The sequence below is a fragment of the Erpetoichthys calabaricus genome, chromosome 6 (genome assembly GCF_900747795.2).
Source record: "Erpetoichthys calabaricus chromosome 6, fErpCal1.3, whole genome shotgun sequence".
Classification (NCBI taxonomy): Eukaryota; Metazoa; Chordata; class Cladistia; order Polypteriformes; family Polypteridae; genus Erpetoichthys; species Erpetoichthys calabaricus.
Genome location: NC_041399.2, coordinates 74240982 through 74268091, shown reverse-complemented (window position 1 = coordinate 74268091; position 27110 = coordinate 74240982). Strand labels below are relative to the sequence as shown.

The window sequence follows — 27110 nt, the reverse complement described above, 5'->3', positions numbered from 1 at the left end:
TATCATCCATCCGTCCGTCGGCGTCAGAGTATTTGGCTGCTGTCCAATCCTTTTATACTGGTTACTCCACGTGCAGGCCCCCACGTCAGCAAATAGTCCATTTCCAAACAAGGAAAGATTTTGTGCTGACTTTTAACAGAGGATAAAATAGTATACACCTGTCTTTAAGCTGACTATACATTCCTCCAGCTGTCTTTGTCTATCTTGTCCTATGCTTGGCCCAGCCATTCTAAATGCTGTGAGCCCCTATGTGCTAACTTTTGCCTGGCCTGTACATGAGTGGATTTATAAAATAATTTTTGTACAGAGCACAGTGACATTAAACTTATATTCTGATTACAGTGTGTGAGTTCCCTGCGGTGGGCTGGCGCCATGCCCAGGGTTTTTTTCCTGCCTTGTGCCCTGTGTTGGCTGGGATTGGCTCCAGCAGACCCCCATGACCCTGTAGTTAGGACATAGCGGGTTGGATGATGGATGGATATAATTTTTCTTATTTTTTTTTAAGAGGGTATAAAAGGCCCTTATATAAGCAACTGAAAACCACTGTGGCATTGCAGAGGGTTTGACTTCTATCCATCTGAGAAATGAATAGCTGAAAATGGCTAAAACAGTATTTGTGATAACCTTTCCAAGATTACATTTTAGAAAATCAAAGCATAGATATTTCTTATATTTCTTTATATTGATGAAAATCAAACACATGTAATACCCTGAAGTGTAAATGTTATACCAGTGATTACACAGTGAACAAAAATGCATCAGCAGAGATATTAACGGAGTACTCTGGGGTGTGCAGTATACCAGCACCGAAATACCGGTAGATATTTTCGTATATCATTTCTATTGCTGTAGAAGACCTCAGAAAGTTGCTTTTGTTATTCTGTTACAAAAGAGATGGAATACATTGGGAAGTGGACGTTCCAATTACCTTCAGACGCAGCTGGTGCTTTTCACAGCACACATCCACAACCCTCCATCCAACCACCTTTGTAATTGTTAGAGAGTTTCTCGTCCTTACTCCTAAAATTTCCAGCAAACCAGCCCCCTCTTGCATTTGGAAATTATTTTTAGATTTGAACGAGTGTTTGGACTTTGAAGAGGACATTTCTCCGACTCCTACAATTCTTGAAGATTATGATAAGAACCAAGAAAACAGTATGGCTATTTGTTCTACTTCAAGCATTAAAGTAGCCCTGAGTTAACCATTAAGCAGAATAATCACATGCTTAAGTCAACAAGGAAGGAAAACAAGCAGCACGTGCTTTTTTTATATAAATAAAGTAGGAGAAGAGAGCGTATAACAGCAGTTGAATAAATAATGTATGTGAAGAAATGCTGCATAACTTCAAAGTTAAAATGTCCCTGTTCCATTGCTTTATGTTTCATACAAATAGTGATGTTTCATCGTTTAATATCTCTCTTTAAAACAGTCTCCACCAACATCAGTTTCTGTAGAAATTGTAGAAGTTTGAGCTTAATAAAAAATCATGAAGTTTAAAAATAAATGAGAAGGCAGTTTTAAGCAACATAAGGAAAACAGTTATACATTCCTATGAAGTGATTTACTGTTGGAATTTCAGGACTGATGCAATGCAGTAAAGGAGGAGAAATCACAGTATGTTTAAAAGATATATTCATTATTTGTCAAGTCAGTTATTTCTTCACAATCATGGTATATATTAGTTTTCCAATGAAATTGCATTCTAAAGTGAAAACTTTTGTATAAATTCAAAAACCTAGCCTGGTTTTTGCATTTTAAAATGGAAGTCAAGGGATTGGGGCCCAAATGTAAAAACAGAAGCCTTAAAACCAAAATGTCAATTTTTTAAACTGTTTTTTGAGGTTGCACACATTTTGTAAAACAGCGTTTCCATGTTGATATAGGAAGTTAATAAAGTACATTTTTTGTGAGTTTCAGCCCATTGTCGAAGGAGACTGGCTGTGTGATTTGCCTCACTGCTTGTCTCGCTCCAGGGCACCTTTCCAGTCTCAGGGATGTGTTTTTGTCCAGCATACCCATTTCATCCCCAACTCCTTTCTTGCCATTGTTATAAGTGACATTATTTAATGTTGCTGCCCCAGGATGAATTGCAATCTCATTTCTGTACACAATCACCAAAAAAGAAAGTTACACTTCTAATCACTTAGTCTCTCACTACATTTGATGAAGAAAATCGAACACAAAGCTACTTCTCCTGCTGGCACCTCATTAGTCATGGACTGCAGAAATATTACAGGCTTCAGTAAATGTCTACTGAAAAGAAACAGTGAAAGTTAACAATTACTTTAACTTACTCAAAATTGTTGTCTTCAGATCTCGTATTACCACATCCTCCGCAAAAGCAGCTTTGCATATCTATATTACTAAACGACAGTTTAATATATGCACGGACGGCGGATGCAGGATGCACCGAGGCGCATGCGCCAGAGCGCCTCAGCTCCCCAGAGTCAAACCCAGCGGCTTTCCAGAGTCGGTAGGTGGCGCCCAAACAACACAACCTGTACGAGAACGCATAGATGCGCCCAAACAACACAACCTGGAAACTAAACTTGCTCTAATCCACTGTGCCAGCAGTCAGTGTGGCATATTTGAATCACATAACGGTAACTTCTACCTAACGACACAGCCACAGAAAAACAAAAACGAGACTGCATGGATAAAAACAATAAACGGAGGCTCCTACAACACGCTTCAGAAACACCAGAAGCAAAGAAGTCACGGCTCCAAAAAGAAACAGCTCAACTAACGGAGATACAAAAACGAGCCTGTATGGATAAAAACAATGAACGAAGGCGCCTACAACGCGCTTCTGAAACACCAGATGCAAGAGAGGCATGGATCCAAAAAGAAACTGCAGAAAGGCTACAAAGTCGTTTAAAAGGTTTAAGACGTTCAGTATTCTAACAAAGAAAAAACCAAAGACAGGAACGGCGGACAGACTCTGAACAATTCCGCCAGTTAGCTGAGAACGCATTCTATAATGAGTCCACTGTTCATGAAAATTCATTGGGATTAATGAGTGTCATTTGCAGTCATTGTCATTCACTTAACTTTCTTGAAGAAAAAACTGGCAGTACAACTGATGAGTTTACACATTGTTGTCAAAAAGGTCAAGTTAAGCTGCCTCCTTTGGATGAATATCCTGAATATTTACGGAAGCTTTTGACTAACAATGTACCCGAAAGTAAAAGCTTTATGGAATGCATTAGATCCTACAATAGTTCATTTGCTTTTGCATCTACCGGGGTAAATATCAAGCCACCACCTGGGAATGGCCCATACAATTTACTTCATTTAAACCTTTCCACTCTGATATTGTTTTTATTTATAAGTGCAACAACTCAAAGACATTTTGGATTTAAATGATTTAACAATTAAAATTCAATTTTTGTTTTAATAAATTGATTAATTTTAGTACAAATATATGTATTTAATTCAATGAAAACTTTACCAGGACGCTCCCACCCTCCATCATTTGTCATTCCTCCAAATATCGGAGGGAATAGAAACTGATTGCCATTCTTGCATTTGCGATTCTTTAGAGAATCGGGGGTTTACTGGTTCTATAGAATTTGATGATTGATTTGTGGTGCTTCAGTCAGTTTTATCATGGTTTAGTTCTGTTGCATAAACAGCTTCTATTTTTCCCCCATTTATCCAGTGTATTTTTGTTTCTGCACATGATATACCTAAGAAAGTGAACAATGCTGTGTTGGTTGGCATTTCTAAAATCTATGGCTTTGATTAAAAATGTAACAGGTACTTTATTGTCATCTGTACAAAGTTTAACAGAGCTCTTATGTGTACACTTGACCAGCATGCACCACTCTGCCACTGGGCATGAATATCTCCCTGTTCGCTAGGTCATTGAAGAAAAGCAGCTCCTACCAAAATCCTCACAACCCTGTGGGTTCCCTGGTTCATATTTCAGTTACATAAATAACACATATTTACACATGAAGGAAGGAGATGATGGCACAGAGTGGAAGGAGCAAGCTGTGGTTGAAGAGTTCAGTAGATAATAATAATAAATAATAATTCATTACATTTACATAGTGCTTTTCTCAGTACTCAAAGCGCTATCCACACAGGGAGGAACCGGGAAGTGAACCCCCAATCTTCCACAGTCTCCTTACTGCAAAGCAGCAGCACTACCACTGCGCCACCTGTGAGGGCAGCATGCTCATGGCAGATTCGACCATGTTAAAATATGATAGTCTGTTTTCTTTGCTTGATGTGGACACACATCTGCGGCAGCAACCGGAAAGAACAATCAAGCGTGGAACCTGACTATACAGTGGGGCAAAAAAGTATTTAGTCAGCCACCAATTGTGCAAGTTCTCCCACTTAAAAAGATGAGAGAGGCCTGTAATTTTCATCATAGGTATACCTCAACTATGAGAGACAAAATGAGAAAAAAAAATCCAGAAAATCACATTGTCTGATTTTTAAAGAATTTATTTGCAAATTATGGTGGAAAATAAGTATTTGGTCACCTACAAACAAGCAAGGTTTCTGGCTCTCACAGACCTGTAACTTCTTCTGTAAGAGGCTCCTCTGTCCTCCACTCGTTACCTGTATTAATGGCACCTGTTTGAACTCGTTATCAATATAAAAGACACCTGTCCACAACGTCAAACAGTCGCACTCCAAACTCCACTATGGCCAAGACCAAAGAGCTGTCAAAGGACACCAGAAACAAAATTGTAGACCTGCACCAGGCTGGGAAGACTGAATCTGCAATAGGTAAGCAGCTTGGTGTGAAGAAATCAACTGTGGGAGCAATTATTAGAAAATGGAAGACATACAAGACCACTGATAATCTCCCTCGATCTGGGGCTCCACGCAAGATCTCACCCCGTGGGGTCAAAATGATCACAAGAACGGTGAGCAGAAATCCCAGAACCACACGGGGGGACTTAGTGAATGACCTGCAGAGAGCTGGGACCAAAGTAACAAAGGCTACCATCAGTAACACACTACGCTGCCAGGGACTGAAATCCTGCAGTGCCAGACGTGTCCACCCTGCTTAAGCCAGTACATGTGCAGGCCCGTCTGAAGTTTGCTAGAGAGCATTTGGATGATCCAGAAGAGGATTGGGAGAATGTCATATGGTCAGATGAAAAAAACTCTACTTGTTGTGTTTGGAGGAGATAGAATGCTGAGTTGCATCCAAAGAACACCATACCTACTGTAAAGCATGGGGGTGGAAACATCATGCTTTGGGGCTGTTTTTCTGCAAAGGGACCAGGACGACTGATCCGTGTAAAGGAAAGAATGAATGGGGCCATGTATCGTCAGATTTTGAGTGAAAACCTCCTTCCATCAGCAAGGGGATTGAAGATGAAACGTGGCTTGGTCTTTCAGCATGACAATGATCCCAAACACACCGCCCGGGTAACGAAGGAATGGCTTTGTAAGAAGCATTTCAAGGTCCTGGAGTGGCCTAGCCAGTCTCCAGATCTCAACCCCATAGAAAATCTTTGGAGGGAGTTGAAAGTCCGTGTTGCCCAGCGACAGCCCCAAAACATCACTGCTCTAGAGGAGATCTGCATGGAGGAATGGGCCAAAATACAAGCAACAGTGTGTGAAGACTTACAGAAAATGTTTGACCTCTGTCATTGCCAACAAAGGGTATATAACAAAGTATTGAGATGAACTTTTGTTATTGACCAAATACTTTTTTTCCACCATAATCTGCAAATAAATTCTTCAAAAATCAGACAATGTGATTTTCTGGATTTTTTTTCTCATTTTGTCTCTCATAGTTGAGGTATACCTATGATGAAAATTACAGGCCTCTCATCTTTTTAAGTGGGAGAACTTGCACAATTGGTGGCTGACTAAATACTTTTTTGCCCCACTGTATATGAAGCATTGTTTAGAAGAAATAATCATCATTTCAGTGAGCATCTGCTGTCAAACCACTGTTCCTGTATGTAATTCAGTATGTCTCAACACTGCATGCATGCATATATATATATATATATATATATATATATATATATATATATATATATACAGTAATCCCTCCTCCATCGCGGGGGTTGCGTTCCAGAGCCACCCGCGAAATAAGAAAATCCGCGAAGTAGAAACCATATGTTTATATGGTTATTTTTATATTGTCATGCTTGGGTCACAGATTTGCGCAGAAACACAGGAGGTTGTAGAGAGACAGGAACGTTATTCAAACACTGCAAATAAACATTTGTCTCTTTTTCAAAAGTTTAAACTGTGCTCCATGACAAGACAGAGATGACAGTTCTGTCTCACAATTAAAAGAATGCAAACATATCTTCCTCTTCAAAGGAGTGCGTGTCAGGAGCACAGAATAGAGATAGATAGAAAAAACAATCTCTAGCAAACAAATCTATAGGGCTGTTTGGCTTTTAAGTATGCGTAGCACCGCGGCACAAAGCTGTTGAAGGTGGCAGCTCACACCCCCTCCGTCAGGAGCAGAGAGAGAGAGACAGAGTTTGTTTTTCAGTCAAAAATCAATATGTGCCCTTCGAGCTTTTAAGTATGCGAAGCACCGTGCAGCATGTCGTTTCAGGAAGCAGCTGCACAAAAGATAGCAACGTGAAGATAATCTTTCAGCATTTTTAGACGAGCGTCCGTATCGTCTAGGTGTGCGAACAGCCCCCCTGCTCAATCCCCATACGTCAGGATCACAGATAGTCCGCGCAAGAGAGAGAAAAGTAAGCAATCTAGCTTCTCAGCCATCTGCCAATAGCGTCCCTTGTATGAAATCAACTGGGCAAACCAACTGAGGAAGCATGTACCAGAAATTAAAAGACCCATTGTCCGCAGAAATCCGCGAACCAGCAAAAAATCCGCGATATATATTTAAATATGCTTACATATAAAATCCGCGATGGAGTGAAGCCGCGAAAGGCGAAGCGCAATATAGCGAGGGATCACTGTATATATAAATAAAATATCCTTATACATAATTTGACAGTATCCGTATGTATAGTGTTCGCGTCAATACCTCGACTCAATACAAGTTAGAAGCATAAGTAAGGACGTCTGGGTATTAACAACGGTCATTGTTTAAATTTTAGCTGATCTCAGATCTAAAATGAGTGACGATCGCAACGCAGCCACAACAGCAGCGGCCGCAAAAAGGATGCATAGGAAACAAAGTCACATGACTGATGAGGAACGTAGACTTTCTAATGTGACCAGACGTGCACAACAAACGGATGAGCAGCGTGCGGCTAAAATGCTACTAATGCTGAAAGAAATCGTGCAAATCGGACACAAAGGACAGATGAAGAACGTGCGCTACAGAATGCTACTAACGTTGAAAGAAATCATGCCAGCCGTGCACAAGCGACTGAAGAAGCTCGAGCAGCCGCAAATGCAGCACGGGTTGAAAGACATCGAGTAGCCCGTGCCTTGCGGCGTGAAAATGCTCAGCGGCACGGCATTGCCATGTGCAATCACACAGATATTATTGAGGACGAAGTTCTGGAGCGCCACTCTGGCGCATTTGACAACCTGTGCAAACATTGCAACTCATTCAACTTCACCTGTGAGAACAAGCAAGGTGGAGAATACAGTTGCTGCCATAAAGGTCGAGTTCGAATTAACCCTTACATACCCTGACAGGTTTAAGAACCTGTTGGCATATTTAGACCCAAACTCCAAGCACTTCTTGGAAAATATCAGAAAGTACAACAGTGCATTAGCCTGTGCATCCATGGGCGCACAAATATCCCTGTCTCCAGGCCATGGTCCATATTGTTACAGAATACATGGCCAAATATACAATCAATCTGGACCCTGGCACCCAGGGTAGAATTTGTAGCCCGATTTGATTGGGCTCCCAGTCGCTAGTATATACAGTATATAAAAACAAATACAATCTGTGTATTCATGACATAACCAAAATATGATGCAAGTATACATGTGCTGCAGGGGCAAGTGCACATTTTGAATCTTGAACCGTCCCAATAGTATGACTGTAGATGCATACTTGATGCAGTGATTTCATGGCTTTCTATCAGAGACTACACATTTTTGTGCAGAGTATCATTTGTTACAAGCCATGTCAGAACTGTAGAAGCTCTGTGAAAATTGCGCAGCCTGAAGCAATCGCAGCAAGTGGCGACTTATGAAGCACCTGTGAAAACTGTCAAAACTCTCCACTCACAATGGTCGCTGTGAGCAAATAAGCAAACAGGAAATGTGTCCTTACCTCAAGAAAACAGCACCAAAAATGTGTGTTAATGTATCACTTCTGGTTTACTTTTGTTCAGTTACAAGCTTCCAACAGAAATGCAAAAGGCACATTTTTATAAGTTGAGACCTTTGCCACCTCAAAGTGGATGTGTTCAGTAAGTTTTAAGGCTTTTGTTTTAATGTTTGGACTTTTACCCCTTTATCTCCATTTTAAAACGCAAAAACAGAATAGTTTTTTTTGTTTTAACATTTATTAAAAAGCTTTACCTTTCAACACAATTCCATGTGACAGTTCAGTATAGAGTATACAATGATTGTGAAGAAATAATTTCGACTTAAAATACAGATGTTATTGGTCTTGCAAGACCAGATTTTAAAATCCTGGTCTTATGCTAAAATGAAGAAAAACAAACTATCACTTAAAATCCAAAAATTATTTATAAATGTGACAACAATAATCTGCTCAAACAATTTCTGTCAAGTGTTAATCTTGTTGTGAATGTTCTCATCGGTGCTTGTAATTTGTTTACCATCTTGATAGAGTATTTTACACTAAGACATCTTTTGCATAGTTATTTCTTTTAAAGTTAACATCTTTACTCAATACAATTGAAAAATAGTAGAATGATTACATGGATGGCCGACTGGCTAACCATAATTACAAAAGAAACTGGAACAAGGTACCTTTGAAGCCGGGGAAATGCATTTTAAATCCCCTCTTGCTTCAATACGTTTGTTATCCTAATTTTTAATTTCTTGGAAAATGGCAGTTGCTTTATGGTATTATTTTCATGGCATATGCAAGATTGTGTGAAATTGTGTTTTTAAGTATAGAATTAATAGGCTGAGATCTAATTATGTAATCTGTTGCAATATTTTTCATATCATTGTACTTTGGATATAAAATCAAATTCTTTTGTTTCTTGTACTTCTGCATTTTGGCAAGCTTTCAGTACGGGTTAATTTTCACACTTAATAGGCAATTGGCTTAGAAGTGGCTTGTTGTTATGAGATGATAAACAAGCCGTACGCAGGTTTTGGGTTTGCCACCTTCAGTTATAATCTGCTGGTTTGTACTTTTTCAGTGAGGTTAACGCCATCACCTCAGAGTCCAACTGGATTCAAGCTCAAAGTCTACAGTAAACATTCTCTCTTAGGTAAGTTCCGTAGTGGCTGCACATTATCCCTGTGTCTGTGGTGTTTTTCCCTGACACCATAGTAGGTTTTTTTTTTTTGTTTTTCCCTGGTATCCCAATGACATGTTAATTGGGGACTTCAAATTGTCCCCATAGAGTTAAGTGGCTTTGTTCCTGCCCTGTGCCACACCTTGCTTGCAGAACGACCAGCCTCCACAGCCTTGATATGGGGTAGTAGGTTATAAAAAAGATGGAAGGAGTGTCGGTTTTATGACTACTCTGGTCTTACAGTATTTAAAACCTCAGGTTGTCTAAAGTTTGGATGATGTGGCATTTTACGTGATGATACATACAATATTGGGGGGGGGGGGGTACCTTTCAGACAAAAAGCGAGAGATGTAATTTTCACCTTAATAATCAGAGTGTACGTTTAACTCTCCCATTACCTTTATTAACTTGCCTGGTAGGTGAGCAGGGGCTGATGTCCCAGCTGATACATTACTTGCTAAGAAAAAAAGGAACAACCTTGTTAGTTTTAAAGTATACTGGTTATAAAAGAGTGTGAAGAAAAACTGTTGCTTCAAAAGAAGGAAACACTTGTCTGTCACTTCACACAGAAGCATCCGGTTAAGCCTGAGGAGAAATATTTGAAGTTAAGAAAAGATTCAGAAACTTACGCAACCACATGTGCAGATGTGAACCCAAAGTCGGCAAGTAAGCCTACTACTTCTGATCAGAAAAGCAAATGCTGGAGAGAACTCGGATGTGGTAACATTTTGGATCCTTTAAATTACTGTGCAAGCTCAAACAATAGAGAAATCAGCCTTTAAACTGATAATTTAAAATAAAGAAACCCCATCTAAAGAAAATATTCAATCCAAAACAGCCCTGTCATGCAAGGTTATCAGACCACATCAACAGCTGTGGTCAAGCAGAAGAAGGGAACCAGAGGTGAGTCTTACCACACACTACATTGATAGTAGTTGGAATTTTGTAAAGTGTTTGCTTGGAAGCAAGTTGCTTTCCTGGGATGGAACCATTAAAAATATTTATAAAGGTTTACAGAAATTGCTGATCTCTGGAGGGCTTAGAGCAGAGCATCATGCTTGTATGGCTACAGACAGCAGAGCCGTATTGCGAAGGCCCTGCCTCTGGAGCCTCGCTTTAGCTGTGGTTCACAGTTTACTGCTGGGAGGCCTTTCCCAAGGTTTCTTCCATTTTTTCCCTACAAGGGTTTTTCTTTGTCTTCTTAGAGAGTCAAGGCTGGGGGCTGTCAAGAGGCAGGGCCTGTTAAAGCCCATTGCGGCACTTCTTGTGTGATTTTGGGCTATACAAAAATAAATTGTATTTGTAATTCTGATCATAATCTGAATCAAATGGATAACATATTTTTCCATTTATCTAATAGTGATACAATGCAGCACCATTGTGTATATGGTAGTTTAGCATTTGGACTTCTCACTTACCAAATTATGTTCAGTATACCTTCAAAATATCTTATGTATTAGCCAAATATCAATTTTTAACCATACTTCAAGTCATCTCCTTAAGTACTGAGTTTGTCCATATTAAGTACAACTTCCTGCTCCCTTGTACATTTAACAGCGAGTCCAGACCAACACACACAGACACTGCCCTCTACCGTAGCCCACCTCCTCGCACTCACGCAGAACTTCAGCCTTCTCCTGCAATTCAGTGCCCCTTAGTTTAGCGCAGCCATGTTTTCCTGTCATTGTGCTCGCGTACATTTTTTGGCATTTCTCCTTTTGATTTAGTGTGTGCTCCCGTAAAGTGCATGTGCAGTTGCTCACCGACTCTCATTGTTAGATTAGATTTTCTTTTTAGAGGAGTGCTCTTCATTTGAAAACTGACGTTATACTTTATTAAAGTGGTGTTTATATAGAAAGAAAAAATGCCATTCTTCGGAAAATGTACCTTTTTGTTTTCAACTATTTGATCGTGCATACTTTGTTTTATTAGCAATTAAATTCTCTAACAAGATTTTTTTCAATAAAGAAATATGTAAACGTGATGTAATTGTAGTAAAACTCTCAATAATTTGTTTCTGGACACACAAGAACTCGGTATAAACGCATTTTAAAGACCAACATTAAAGACGTCCACTTTCTTTACATTGTCTCTTGGCCTTAACCTTTTACTCGGGTAGTTTCACATCCTGTTATAATAATTCTTTGCATTTATATAGCACTTTTCTCACTATGTTGGGGAGTTGGGAGTTCTGAAAGTCCTGGTTTGGTGCATTACATGCAAAATGTTTGGAAAGTACTGATCAAGCTGACAAGAATATGCGACTACATTCTGAATCTGTAGTGATACGTACCCAGGTCATGAAACGCCTTCATCTTGCTGCGTCACCTTTCTTCTTTTCCTATTAATAAATCTCTGGTCTGAAATCCTCTACATCATCACACAGACGTAGTTTTATGTTACTGTTCTCTAACCAGCCAGCCCGCCTGTATTAGTCTTACATATTTTAAAGTCAGTTCTGACGATGTACGCCATCTTCTTTTTTCCTACCAAGGATCTTGGTGCTCCTTGTAGAATTTTAATACTTTAATGTTGGAAAATGCAGAATCCAAAGTAAAACACTGGGTACTCTGACTGGGTATTCAGACACACAAAGGCAATCGGTACTACTAATCTGAAAGCAGAGGTGCCGACTTCATTTAAACTTCATTACTGTCCACTGCTCTTCATATTTCTATTATCTTGTATTCATTCCAGAACAAGGAAAAACTTTACATTTTGGCTCACTGTACAGTATAAATTTCTGGATAATTTGTTAAATTGCTGTACTGGAACTATAAACATCCAGACTTTGCAATTAAACATTATACAATTTTAAGTAAAAACTATTAGTGTGGTTTGTCTGGTGCTCTTCAGATTTATTCGAATACATAAACTTGGACTGTTGTGACATTTTCCATTCCTGGTTATCTGAGATTTGAGGGGAGTGGGGAGTTATTACGGTGCCGAGGGGTCATTTACTCTGTTCAGAATGTTAGAGTTAAGTCTTCTGGGACGCCTGATTGAGCTGCCGCCTTTTAGTTTTGGTCAATAAGAATAAAAAGGATCACGAGTGATTAATCTACCAAACAGCAAATGTTTTTTAGTTATGTGATTAATAGAAGCAGCTATATTCTGTAACTTTGCTACATATTTTTAAAAAGTTGTTCTGTTTTGCTCAACAGCATAGGGACACCCCAGAGAACAATCCAGACACGCCTTTTGAGTTTAATGCTGAAAACAAAAAGGTAAGCATTAATGAACCAGTCGGCTTGTGCTTTAACTGTTCCATGTTTTTTTTTTGTTTGTATCTATTATATATTTTATGTATTTTTACACTGAGATATTTTTAAAGTTCCATAATTAATTGGAGTCCTTTGAAAATCCCACCAGTATGAAGTTGCTTCCTGCCTTGTCACACAGTAGTAGAAGAACTGGTTCAATAAATGGCTGTTGTGATGGCTGGATGATCATGAAGTCAAACTGCCCGACAGTGATTCATAATTTAACTTATTGTAACCAGCAATTTTGATTCTTTACACACCTTTTGCAGTTTTTAGATTTGCTAATGATTGTAAGTTTGTTAGCAACATGTTTCAGTAATTTTTAAACAATGTGGTTATCTTAATCTTGCATGAAAGCAGTGTTAACAGCATATACTGTAAAATGGAGGTCAGAAGCTTTCAATAGCATGTTTAAATTTTCCTAAACCTTGTATAATGATATTTAATAAAGACAAATTCTGTTGCATCAGTGGAAAAAAATACTAATTTGTCAGCAAAGCAGCATTGGGCACATAGAAGACACTTCCTAAGTGGTTAACATTTTTGGAAAAAAGATCCATAAAGTTTGAAGGGGTATTGGGGGTATGGAGGGGGGAGTAGCAAGTACAGAATACTTCACAAAGTTTGAGAATATACATTAATGGTGAAGTGGGGTCTGCCATAACAGAATGTTATACACGATTGTTCAAAAATGATTTTTGAAAACTTTGCTGCAAGTAGAAAATTCACATTACTTCATAGACACAGAATAAAATACGCTGCAGTGCTCACCAGTGTTTTGAGAAGAGAGTTCATTTTGCCATTTGTGGTCAAAGCGTTCTTTGTATTCTCTTGAGAGTCAGACATGGGCGTAAAGCCCAAACATAAAAAATAGCTTCAGAGAAACTGAACTTGTTAGCAAAGGTCACATTGTTATATTCTGCTGTATTACAGTATTAACAGGAGTTTACAGTTTCAGCTACAAAGAAAAGGAAGTAATGCCTTTAAGTTTTATTTGTTGGGGAAAGACCCCTCTGACTGACCACCACTTTCAATTCAAACTAGGAATTGGGTGTTTCTAGTTATCAGGGTAGTGCTGCCTTTCACACAACTGAGCAAACTTTGCACTTACATATTTATGATGTTATTAATTGTTGATCACTTTCCGATTTTGTACATGCAGGGCTAATTTGAAGTGGTTTTACATCAAGCTCATACAGCAGTGCATTGGTGTGCACGTCTGGGCATTGCTGCTAGCAGGTGCTGCTGGACTCGGAGCAAACCAAAGTGCAGTGGCTCAGGACTTTGAGACACTCTTTAGCATGTCCAGCCTGAATTGGAACTCATTTCAGTGTTTTGTTTTTGCCAAACATTTTCTAACAGTCCCCAAACCACATTTAATTTCTTGACTTTTACAAGCTTTTCCATGAAATGGTGTTACATGTGGCTGCATCACCATAAGAGAAAAAGAGGTTGAGTATCACGCTGTGACACAAGGCTGCACCGCTTTTTGTTTAGGCAGATTTTAGTTCAACAACATACCAAACCTTGAGCTTACCTGACAAAGTCCTTGTTAAACTTGTGGTAAAGTAGTAAGTAAACATTAACAGCCAATAATCTGGCTGGCTTTACACTAACGATACCAAGATCTCAGTGAAACCACAGGTAATGCTTGGACTGCTGCCTTTGATTGGAGTTTCATGGAGAAACTGTTTGCTTTGCTATCTGCTCCTGTGTCTGAGGTGTGGTTGTCTTCATTTTCCTCTTTAAATTAGTTGGGAAATACTGGATTCTTCCTGGCAGCTAGCTATAAACGTAATATACACTAACGGTCCTTATTTGGTACAGTTTTGTAGACATTCCCTTTTGTAAATAAGGCTTCTACTTCCTCATAGTTTGTGTTATGTCACTGTTAAAGAACCAGAGCTCTGACATAGAGCTGAACTTGAGAGAGCTGTCCATTTAGTTTTAAGAGAAGGTGTAGTTTCTGCTTCCTGGTATGTCTAAAATAACCTGGCCAGCATGCATGCCCATCAGAGTAGACCCAAGGCAGCTGCAAAGATTAAAATGGATTTTGATGTATGTGCCTCTACGTCTGGTGTGGTCCATCCACAATTTAACACTCCTGCCATTAGGTGCTCGTCTGTCTCCTTGAATTTCAATTGTCTCAAGATGTTGATTGAAGGTCCAGGCTGCACAAGGATCTTGGTTCAGATCAGCTGTTCACATAGTTATCCAAGGCTGTGCCCACTGTGGAGTGTAGATTGGGGGTTCTGCATGCAAATTACAGTATGTTGTATAATAAGAACCTCTGTGTGTGTGTGTGATTTATTTATTTTTTTCAATCACTGGAGCGGAAGTTCCACATTACTTAGCTCTTTGTGGAACTTAAATATTGGCACAGTACGATTTTGTTTGCCAGGTCATTCTTTTGTTAAGAGTCTCATAGCGCTTCTCAAAGTTTTCTTTGAGATGAACAAAAAAAAGTGAGTAATGGTGTCATATGTTGAAAAAAAAAAAAAAAAAAAGTTTGATCTAACGTATACTTTTCAAATAAAATATTTTTTTCAGTTTAAGGAGCGTTTTTTTTTTTTTTTTTTTATTCAGGTATTGTGAAGCTTGGGTCACCGAGCTGCACAAGAGACAGGAAGGCGAGTCCAGGTTTTCAAGGAAAATACAAGTACTTTATTACTGTATAGAGAAGGCAGATACAGCCCAAGACTTCATTTAGAATAGGAGCGGTTACTTGAGCACTCAAGTACATGAAATAGGAGTCACAACATGGGGGCAATCGTCCTGCTCTAAATCCTATCTTCAGATTAGAAGAACACCAGCGGCTTGGAATCCCCACTGTGGCAGACTAGGAGAGTGCGTGGAAGTGCAGGTCAACACCCGGTGTTAGATGCACTAAATGTTGTACAGCAAACATGTTACACTTTAAGCCTGATCCTGCAGAGGACAACCAATTGCTTTGCCCTGGGTTTACTGTGTACCAGACGCAGCGGGCTGCTGCCATTAGACATGGCGGATCGCTGGTGACACCAGTCACAATAGTATACGTATTTTACCCATATTTGTTAAGGTGAAATTTCCATTATAGCTAGGGATGGGAATCGAAAACCGGTTCTTGTTGAGAACCGGTTCCCACTGTTTCAATTCCTTGGAATTGTTTGCCATTTTTGCAAACGATTCCCCTATCGATTCCAGTCGCCTCGAATGACGTCACCAGTTTGCGTAGTGTGAGCGTCATTTACCCAGCAGGAAACATGGCGCCTAAGTGGCACAAATGCTCAAAAGTTTGGTTATACTTTACGAGAAAGGATGACAACAGGGCAACTTGCAAAGTAGATATTTCATCAAAGGGAGGAAACACTACGAATATGCAAAATCACAAAACACGCGATAACCTTAAATGAATGTTGTGTTTTTGATCCGCTCCGGACTAGTGAATCTCAACCCAGCAGCAGCGGTAACATTTGCACGTCCTCTCCCGTTAATACGGCAGGTAACTAATCAACTAACATTGCATATTATGTTAGCATGATTTGCCTTATTGCAAAACCTGCTATTACTGTGCATTGCATTTAGATGACCATGACGAGAGAGACAGACAGAGTCTGGCTGTCTCAGATGCTGGCAGTTCTCGCTGCAGTCTACCGGTAGCTTCTCCTTTCACAGAGGCAGGGAAAAGTAAAATGACACAGGCCAGGATAGACGAATGTCACCGAGCAGTGACTATGTTTGTGGTAAAAGGCTTGCACCCATTTGCCACAGTAGATGCCCCCGATTTTCGGTAAGTGAATGTGTTTAATTGTAGGCTAAGTCAGGGAATATCAAAGTTGCATGTTCTCCTCTTACCAGATGTTTCATCCGTTTTCATTTATATATCTTTTAGAGAAATGACAAAGACTCTGATCAAAAGTACAAAGCCCCAAACAGAGACAGTTTAACCAACCACTTGATCCCTGTTTGGTATGCGGTTGAAAAGGCAAATCTGATTTCTGAGCTGAAACATGTGTTGAAGGCAGCCGTCACTGCAGATGGATGGACAAGTTTTAGTCAAGATCATTACCTCACAGTAACGCTGCATTATGTCAGGAATGGCCAGGCTCAAGAAAAAGTCCTCAAAACCAAATCAGTGTACCAGGCACAGACAGGGACAGCTGTAGCAGAGGAGATTGATGAGATCTTGGAGGAGTATGGTACCAAAGACAAGGTTGTGGCAGCCACTGTTGATAATGCGGCCAACATGGAGGTAGCTGTCAAAATAGTTGATGGTTGCAGAACTGCACTGTGCACAGTTCCATTGGACTTGAGTTGATTGTATTTGTTGCTGGCTGATGTAGTTTTATTTTTGAGTGCTCAGCTCATATATACTTTTAAAAAGGAGAGTGAAAATGTTACTGGACATTCTTGTGTAATTGAAACAGAATAATTTATGTTATACTTCGTTATTGCTACAGAAGAATATTTATTTTATTATTATTTTACATTTACAAATTTTTTTCTGGGGACCCCGTGGCACCCCATCGAGGAGCCGTAGGCTGTGGATCTCTTAAGATCTCACTGTTGGGTTTGTAAGGTCATGCTACTCCTAAATTTCTATCTTGTTCAAAGATAAGATATAAAACAAAGTTCTAAGCTAATCGACCTGTGTGTTCTCCTTTTTAAAAATAAGAATCGATAAAGAATCGAATTGTTAAACAGAATCGAAAATGGAATCAGAATCGTGAAAATCTTATCAATGCCCATCCCTAATTATAGCTAAATATTTTTATGGTCTTTTGAATTGCATTAGAACGTGATACACCTGTATATGTAACAGAATTTGACTATTGCCATTGCATCATTCTAGTTTGAAATATCATCTGCAGTTTTTTTTCTTTCCCTGGTGAGGCTCCAATTAATCAATTGCTGATCTAAATTGGCTGATTTTCAACACAAAGAAATCCATCTAAAGCAGGGAGTGTTTTGACGAAGGTGTGAGTGATCTTCACTATCGCAGGTTTAGCTGTGAACATATTATTCTGCATGCATCTCATCACCTGTTTGATCCCTCTGTAAATTAACAAGCTTAGAAGATTAGAAAAGTAGGTGTTAACACTGACTCGGGTTTCTGCAGTTTCAGTGATTAGAAAACAATTTACAGGAAATTAAATGCATGTTCCATGTATTGAACAATACAAAGGTGGTTCTTCTCCAACCAGGTGTTGTTATATGAATTAATTTATTCAGTAATGTAGAAACGTCAAGTCTATCATAGTTCATAGTAACAAAAACAAAAAAGGTTAAAAGTTAATTGTACTTTCAGAATAAATAAATGAAATTTTGAGTAAATGACACAATCGAAGTCAACTGCTGTAGTGTTTTGTTTCAGAGGAGATATTTTAATTCATTATAGAAGTCAAAACATATTAATAAAATAAAACCTATATCATTTCATATGACCCACAAACGAATATCTTTTTTGTGTTCAAGAATTGCTTTTCTTCATTAATAAATGACAGACAAGCTGTTTTGTTTTTGACAAAATCATTATTTTTATTTCTTTGAAAAGATAAAACACCTTCAGAATAATAATTTAAAAACAATGTTCTGCTGTTTTTTTGTTTTTTATATTTGGTGCAGCAGCTACTGCGTTACAACCTTATTCTTTGAATGGATGTCGAAAATGCATTAGTGAGAGCAAAATTTCCTATGATTGTTTACTTCTTTGTTTTACTGATGACATTTAACTTCTGTGTTAAGGGGATAGTCACCTTTGTCAGTTTTACGCATCCATTTCCTTTGGTCTGCTCCTGTAGGCTCATGGGAAATTGAGGCTTTAACCTAATGTGTAACCTCAGTGTAAATGGTGCTGTCTGCTGCAGAAAATGTGTAGTTGTTCTCTGCTCCAATCTCTGGCGTGGCTGCTTCAGTGAGTAATGACAAGAAGGGCTCTCATTCCGTTTTTGTGTTAAGGTGCTGTTCTGGATTTTTTTCTTTATCCTGTATAAGGAATATGCAGAAGTATAGAGTACTTCCTGTATTTTAAAGTGTGATGGTAGTCTATATAACTAAGTAGTAATTTAAAGGCTACAAATTGCATCTGCTTTGAAAAATAAAAATAGTTTCAAATACAATGCAACATTTTAAAAACTTAGACACATGGATGTGAACTGTTATGCCAGCAACAAAGCAAGGGCATTAACAGAGTAAAATGTCAGTGAGATTGTGTTTCAAGTGTGTCCTCAAATTACTTATTTGACAATTTAATTACTGTCCTTTTGAGGCATTGCTGGCAAGGAGCTTCTTACATTTTCTGGGTGTCCTTTGGTTTGAAACCAAAATGGTTCTAAACTGTGGAGGTCACTTTTGGCGTTAAAATAATAATCATATTTAGTGCCAGTCCTTTCTATTATTCTTACCCAAGGTCATTGTCAGGACAATTCTTTTGTCTTCTCCCAAGGCAGTTGTGCTAAAAACACTGCAACTGTGACAAAGGACAGAAACTGTCTAGTTATCACTCAAAGAAAGTGTATCTAGTTAAATTTAATTTTTTGAACTTTACTTTATTCAAGTAGCACTGCTAAAGCCTAGTAGTTTGGTGTCCTTTATACCTGTGTGTTTTTTGAAATGTACTTTTTAATTGTTACTACCAACTCAAGTTGCTCTGGTCTATAATTCAGATGTTTCCATTGCAATTCCAATTTTGCACAAATAAGGGGTTTGTTTACCGGCACCAGCTTACATTTGTTTTGTGGCTTCGACCCCATCAGATGCATTTTCATTTTTCTGTTGCTGTCTGCGTCTGTCAGGAACTACCAGGCAGTGCCGCCACTTCCCTTGGATGCTGCTCTGGAGTTTTTGTCTTGTCTGAGGTGAGGTTCCTAGGGACCAAACAGTAGCTGAATACTATTTTGTAAAGGGATGAAGAGATTTCCAGAAAGACAGCCCACAAACAGCACAGCCATATTCATTTTGCTGCAGAGAACTGAAAGGAAAAAAAAAGAAAAAAAAAGTTAAGCTAGTTGTTGTAGCTGACCCATCTGCCGATTCTCTTACCGCTTCAAGTGGGCTAACTAACCACTAAGGGGATTTTCTTTGTTTTGACTATAAAAAATTATTCCACAACATTCTAAAGATAACGTGTTTATCACAGTTAAAAATATATATTAGAAGAAAATGCCTTGTTGTTTTGCAGTCCATAAAAAATAGTATAAAAAGTAAACATTGCCTACAGAGTGGGAGAAGGTTCAAAACTCTCTGAGCAGAGCAGTGGCAAAATGAAAACTTGTTTAAATGATTCATCTAATAGAAATACACTCTTTTAACATTCACAGTTCAGAAAGCACAATTGCATGGCAATGTTGACAATAAAACAAATGCAAAGCGCCTAACACTCGGTATGCTGAATTAGCTCTCCAAGCTGCTTTCTTGAAGTTCAGGCTGGTGGTGTTGTATTCTAGAGTAATCAGTCCCCTCAGTTTTTCCTCCACTTGCAACCATGAAGTTTTAAAAAGGGTGACTAAAGTGCTGGTATTCAATCAAATCTAACATCTGTACATTCTCTGGATTTAGCCTTTGACTTGACTGGGTAGCATAAACCAGTAACACCAGCTGGCAAACATCTGCAAGTATAGTAATACATACATTCTTTGTTTAGTGTTCAAAAATGATTTTATAATTAAGCAAAACAACACAAGCTCATATGACAAGAAAAAAAATGCGTAGGTAGTTCTCTGATCCAGCAAGACTTCTATCTAGTGTTAAAAACTAAAAGACGTAAGCTGCTGTAATGACACAGAGATTAAATTAAAGCTAATAGTTTATTTGTGGATTTTCCCCACACTTCACAAAAACTTTTCTTTCCCAATTGTGCACTTTTCATTGGACAAAGAACACACCATGGAAAACAATGCTTCTATCCTTGAGCTCACCTACCAGAGCATGCCATGTCTCATTCTGATGTGTAGAATCTTCCATTAAGTTTAAATTTTTTTAAAAAAAGTACAAAATGGAAACTGTTCCAAGCTTGCCTCTACTGGGCAGCTACTATTTGAGAAGCAACAAACCATCAGTAAATAGCTACTGGAATGATGTTGGTCTAATATCTTGGCAAAAGAATGTTTGGAAATATCCATGCTCAGTCCTTGAATTAGTTATTGCTTTGAATTTACAGTCAGACTTTTTAACTTGTTTTGAATTATGTGATTCCAGACCTTAAGGTTTTTATGTTGGTTAACAGCAGCTTTTCTAGTGCTGGAGGCAAACATGTAGACATGGTTGACAAGCATTTCTGAAACTTCTAGTTTTCTGATAAATCTGAGAGAGAGAAAAATGTGCTTTATTTGTGTTCAGTAGTCCATCTTTAGGCAGATCCAGTTCATCTGGTATCACAGACGAAACGTGCGAGATCTGGCAAACACGATGTTGTGCTGTTACAGTCATCTGCACACCCTGTACATTTTGGTCACTTTGAATGGAGAACTCTGAATCAGCCTGTTGGAAGGGAGTGTGGGTGTATATGAGTGCACCTAGGGATACACTGAGGCTGCGTCCAGGAGTGGTTCCTGGCTTATGCCCAGTGACTCCATGCAAGCCTGCAGTGGATAAGCAGGATAAAGGATAAAAGAATGAATGCCTGGTATGTTTCATTCTGTATTCATGTTTTAACAATGGAAAACTTGGATATTTCTTGAGTGTGATAAGCAGGCCCTGTAATGGCCTTGTGCTGAATACTAGATTTAAGTAGGTAATGTTATTTGTCTTGGTAAAGGAATTGTGATATCATAATCATAATATCATACATAATTCGCCTGCCTACTCACTCACTCACTCACTCACTCACATCCGTCCGAAGCCGAATGAGCAGTTGCCTTCTGTGCAGCTGGCCGAAAAACCTTACGAGACCGACATCCAAACCCAACATCGCGGCAGGCGGCGGATTTACGGCCGCAAAAATTCAAAGAGAAAGGCGACTTCGATTTAAAGCTCTAGAAGCCTGAAAGGCGATTTCGACTACAGCTCGAGGCCTAATTACGCATTCTGATTCAATTACGCATTCATTCAATACACCTATATCAGGTTTATGGTGCTTATACTTATTACTATTCCATATTGTACTGGAACATTCATCATTCAATATTACACTATAGGCCTGGAAAATTCATTAACTAACAGTACAAGCCTGTACAGTAATGAGCAAAGTGGACTGCAATCATTACAAAACAACTTCTTCGTTACATATCATTTGTTCTTCATACACTGCTGACACAAACTCATGCCTGTTTCATCTTACGTTGTCGAAACGGGCTCTTTGTCTAGTATAAAATAAAACCAGATAAAAGCAAATTTTATCTGGTTTTATTTTATACTAGACAAAGAGCCCGTTTCGACAACGTAAGATATACTCAATTTTTTCTGTTTTGTTTTTGGTTAGTTGTGTTGGAAAAAACTTCCAAAAAGCAACATGGAAATTTACCAACTGTTGTCATGTAAATCTTTTTGAAATGTGGTTTACAGCCAGACATTTTTGTTGGCTTCTGCACAATTGCAAATGAAGTATTAATATAAGTATGTTTGCTTCCTGCATCAAGCTTCATTCTTCTTTGACTTGTTTGCCATCCTTTTGGCACACTTGGGTTTTGTTTTTAAGTCGGGGTTTGCTTGTGGCATTACCTGACATTACCACCTGGTCGACATATAAATTATCTTAAAACTATAGAAGGTCTTTTTTTTTTTTTTTACTCCAACTTTGTGTGATAGTACAGATTCATAGCTTCCTAACAATGTAAGGCATGTCTTGTCATATTGCGATTACTGTATAACATGGACATCCAGGTGACTTGTATACAGAAAACTGTCAGCTAGAATGAAAGTGTGCAATCTCAAAAAAATTACCATTTCACTTGATAGGGAAATGCCAGTGCTCATCGATTTAATAAAGCGACAACCAACTCTGTAGACACCAAAGGCAAATCTGCTCATTTTATTGGCATTGCTTTCCAAACATTCTACGTTTTATTCAGACCATCCTTGTTTTAGTATTGTTAAAATTAAAGTATACAGTCGTGTGCAAAAACATTCACTTTGAAAGTCATCATCATTTTCTGCATGACAAAAGACTTGTCCCCATATTTATCCATTCAGTATTTTTAATATAAACTCTTATGCTGTAACAGTACATTTCTAAAGTCAAAATAAACCAATTTCTGTAGATATTTAATTGAAGAAAAAAAGATCAGGGCTGTGCCTTAACTATTTAAAAACATTTGTCTGTTTTTTGAGCCATTCTAGTGTTGCTTTGGCCTTGTAATTAGAATCTTTGTCATGTTGAAAGATGAATCTTCTCCCGAGCTGTAGGTTCATGACAGACTGGAACAAGTTCTCCTATAATACTGTGTGGTATATGTGTCTATCCACTGTCCCTTCAACTCTGATAAGATTTCCAGTCCCAGCACATGAAAAGCATCCCCATTGCATGATGCTGCCACCACCATTTTTCACTGTAGTATGGTGCTTCATAAGACATGGGCAGTGTTTTGTTTTACGCCTCACATACCTCTTTGAAGTCATACCAAAAAGTTCTATTTTGGTCTCCTCTGATCATAAAACTTTCTCCCACATCTTAACCAGGTCTCTCTCATGATTTGTAGTGAATATCATGTGCCGTTATTTGGACCTTCTTAAGGAATGGCTTTCATTCTTGCTTGCTGACCCTCCCATAGAGGCCTGTTTTATGGAAAGCTCTTGAAATTGTGGACCTCTGTAGCTTCACTCCCGTGTTAGCCAAAAGGCATTGCAGACTTCTGAGAGTGACGGTTGGATTTTTAGTAGCCTCTCTTACCAGTTGACATCATGTTTTTAGTGATGCCTGTTCTAGGCAAGAGTCTGAATGCTGTGCTGTGATGAACCTTCCTCTTTCTGATGATGGATCCAACAGTGCTTGTAGCCATTCCCTGTTTTGTGCATTTCAAGGACCTTTGTTTCTCACATCAGCAGAATGCTTCTTTTCTTTATTTTGCAGTGATTGTCCAACAAAGACTTTGGCCCATACAAAGTGAGCCTTTTATATCTCGAGAGATATAAAGAACTCACAAGTAGTACTTAATTATGTTTACCTGTGGTCAAATGACTGTCACATTTTTGTTGTTTGTGCTTCCAAAACACATACTTATGCAAACACTAACTTTTGAGTTTTTCTTCTTCAGTTAAATATCTACAGATAGTTTATTTTGACTTTGGAAATGTATTGATACAGCACAAGAGTTCACATTAAAAATACCGAATGGATAAATTATGTGTACAAATCTTTTGTCATGCAGATAATTGTGGCGGGTTTCAAGGGGATTGAATACTTTTGCATGCTACTGTATAACATTTAAAATATTTGCTTTATAGAACATTAACGTAACAATAGATTATCACAGACAACATTAAAAGCACCGACAGGTGAAGTGAATAACATTGATTAATGATTATTTTGTTACAATGGCACCTGTACAGTGGTGGGATATATTAGATCGCAAGTGAACAGTCAGTTATTGAAGGTGATGTGTTAAAAGAATTGTCAAGCATAAGGATCTGAGTAACTTTGACAAGTGCCAAATTGTGATGGCTGGGTCAGAGCATCTCCAAAATTACAGGTCTTGTGGGGTACCCAGTATGCAGTGGTTAGTTCCTACAAAAGTGGTATAAATAAGAACAACCAGTGAACCAGCAACAGGGTCATTGATGTGTGAGGGGAGCAACAGCTTGCTGTCTGGTCCAAACTCACAGAAGAGCTACAGCAGCACAAATTGCTAAAAATTCTAAATGCTAAATTGTATCAAATACATAGCCACAAACTGGTCAGAATACCCATGCTCACCCAAGTCCACAGCCAAAAGCAACTAAAATGGGCATGTGGGTGTCAGAACTGGACAATGGAGTAATGGCAAAAGGTGGTCTGGTCCAATTAATCATGTTGTCTTTTAGATTATGTAGACAGCTGGGTGCGTGTCCATCATTTACCTGGGGAAGAGATGCTAGCAGGATGCACTATGGGAAGAAAGCAAGGTGATATTCTTGGCAATGTTCTGCTGGGAAAACTTGGGTCCTGACATTCATGTTAATGTTACTTTGACTCCCCCTGGTTGCAGTGGCCTCTTTCAGTAGGACAACTTGTCCTATTACACTGCAAAAATTGTTCAGGAATAATCTGAGGAACTCATCAGTTTCAAGGTGCTGACATGACTTCCAAATTCCCTAGATCTCAATGCAGTCGATCATCTGTGCTGGAAAAACAAATCCAAACCATGGAGGCCAACCTTGCAACTTAGAGGGCATAAAGGATCTGTTACTAATGTCATGGTGGCAGAATCCACAGCACACCTTCAGAGGTCTTGTGGGGTCCATTCCTTGATGGGTCACAGCTGTTTTGGTGACACGCAGGGACCTACACAATATTAGGCAGGTGCTTTTAATGTTGTGGCTCATTAATGTATGTAAATGGTTATATAAACAAAGTTTTTTTTCCTCTACAGAATCAAATGAGGTGTTTTCTGTCAAAATTGAAAGCAAAGGTTGAAAGTTCTTAATTGCTAAAATACTGGCATACAGTTCTGTTTGTGAGCCCTCCGATACAGAACAGGAGTCCCAAATCCACTCCCATGTCTGTATGGGATATGTTTAGTCAAATCTGAAAACTACATCGTGGCTTTGTGGCAGTTGTACTGATGGTATGATAACTAATTGGCTCAAACATCTACACCATATTAATAGATAGATAGATAGATAGATACTTTATTAATCCCAATGGGAAATTCACAATATAATAATATAATAATGCCTAATAAAAGTGTTAAGTGTGTGTGATTCACAGAACATACATTTAAAATGAAAGAAAACAATTAAATTATCCACAATCAAAATGTTCTTTTAATGAAGCACTTTACTGTAGTCTCTCCATTATATTAAAAAAAGTTTTCTGTCATGTCTGTGTTCTTCAGCCTTGACCACTGCCCTCCACACCAATCGCCCAATCATTACTCCTGCTGCGCACATCCTCTCTCCGTACCACCCAGTGACACTCTCAGTGCTAGTAACTCGTCTTTCAATTCCGTTGGTTATAATGGCGAGGCAGAAAAGCAAATTATCTACTCAAGAATGTTGAATTTTAGATTGCAACAGAAAAACACTGTCAAGAGCTGACAACGTCGAAAAAAAGATAACGAACAAAAAAGCTGCATATAATTAAAAATCAAGAACAAAGAGAATCATCCAATAAATGAGAAAGAGAAAAATATCCCAAACCAATATGCAAACAGAAATGCAAAAAAGCAACATTTACAGAATGTAAGTTAGAAGATAAAGTAATTCATAATGTTGTTTTTGTCCAGGATTTAATGTAATTTAAATTTTTATTTACTTTTTATTACATTTTATTTATTGGTATTTAAAATAGACAGCTGTAATGAAATACTCAACTGATTTTCTATCTATAATAACTAAGGACCAAACTGTCTTCCTCCTGCACCCCGCATACTCTTCAATATATCAACTCTTTAAATACAATCACTTTCTCTAACGGAGGGGTGCCCCAATGCCATTCAAGCAGCTCTGCTGCCAGATAGGCGCCTGCTTCCTGGGGGTTCGATCAAAGAAGGGGAACAAAAAATAAAAAAAACTGCTTTAGTGGAAATCTACACTTGTAAAATGTGCATTTACAATTAGTCATTTTTAACAGAAACTTGTTGTATTTTTTCTCTTTATTTACTTACAGAGAATTGAGGTTATCCTTAAAAACTATCCAGAAGGACACAAAGCAGCAGCTACAATTCCTGTGTTAGATCTTGCCCAGAGACAACATGGGTGGCTACCAATCTCTGCAATGAATAAGGTATCAACTATATATATTTTAACGATCACAAGGTACGAAGTGACAATTTAGTTTCCTAAGCTAATACACTTTGCCAAGTATATAAAAGCAATGTAATTTTCTCCTCCTCCATTTTAAAAAAAAAAAGGCCATGCTTTTGGTCTCATCTACAGTGAATTGCGTTTTTTAACACCCGCATTCTTTCATTACACTTTGTCTGTGGAAGTCCAGAGTAATCTAAATGGAAAATTGTGCTTATATAATGAACATTGTAGTATATTTTATAAGGAGTTTTTTTATTTATTTGTTTTATTTAAGCAACATGATTATGAAAATTATTATGAACTTTATTAAATCAGAGTGCATGACAAGCCTTGTGGAGCGAGCCTAGTCATTTTGCTATTCTTAATTGCACAGACTTTAATAAAAGATAAAGGTCAGTAATGTTGGTTCCAAGCATGTGTAAAAACTCTTGTGTTGTGGTTAGCCTGCCAATTAACCACTTTAATAATTAAAAACTGTATCTTGCCTCAGGGTTGGAAGGGTTGTGCATGTGTGTGTTAGAGGAGCAGCAAACCATTTAGTGATGGTCCCTGACTTACCCCATTACTTCTGGAATATATTTGTTTCTGCGACTCTGTAGCAGATAAAGTGGG

At 38.4% G+C, this 27110-nt stretch overlaps 1 protein-coding gene and 1 long non-coding RNA gene across 2 annotated transcripts in view; one reads left to right on the top strand and one right to left on the bottom strand.

The window, feature by feature from the left end:
• The window catches only part of ndufv2 (NADH:ubiquinone oxidoreductase core subunit V2), a 72157-nt gene that overhangs the window by 34661 nt on the left and 10386 nt on the right, over positions 1-27110 (top strand). Inside the window, exons 3-4 of the mRNA XM_028803704.2 lie at positions 12537-12599; positions 26359-26475. Of these exons, the coding sequence (XP_028659537.1) occupies positions 12537-12599; positions 26359-26475 (180 nt within the window). The remainder of the gene's footprint in view (positions 1-12536; positions 12600-26358; positions 26476-27110) is intronic.
• The window catches only part of LOC114653409 (uncharacterized), a 55927-nt gene continuing 47762 nt past the window's right edge, over positions 18946-27110 (bottom strand). Inside the window, exon 2 of the long non-coding RNA XR_003716510.2 lies at positions 18946-19587. This is a non-coding gene — a long non-coding RNA (uncharacterized LOC114653409). The remainder of the gene's footprint in view (positions 19588-27110) is intronic.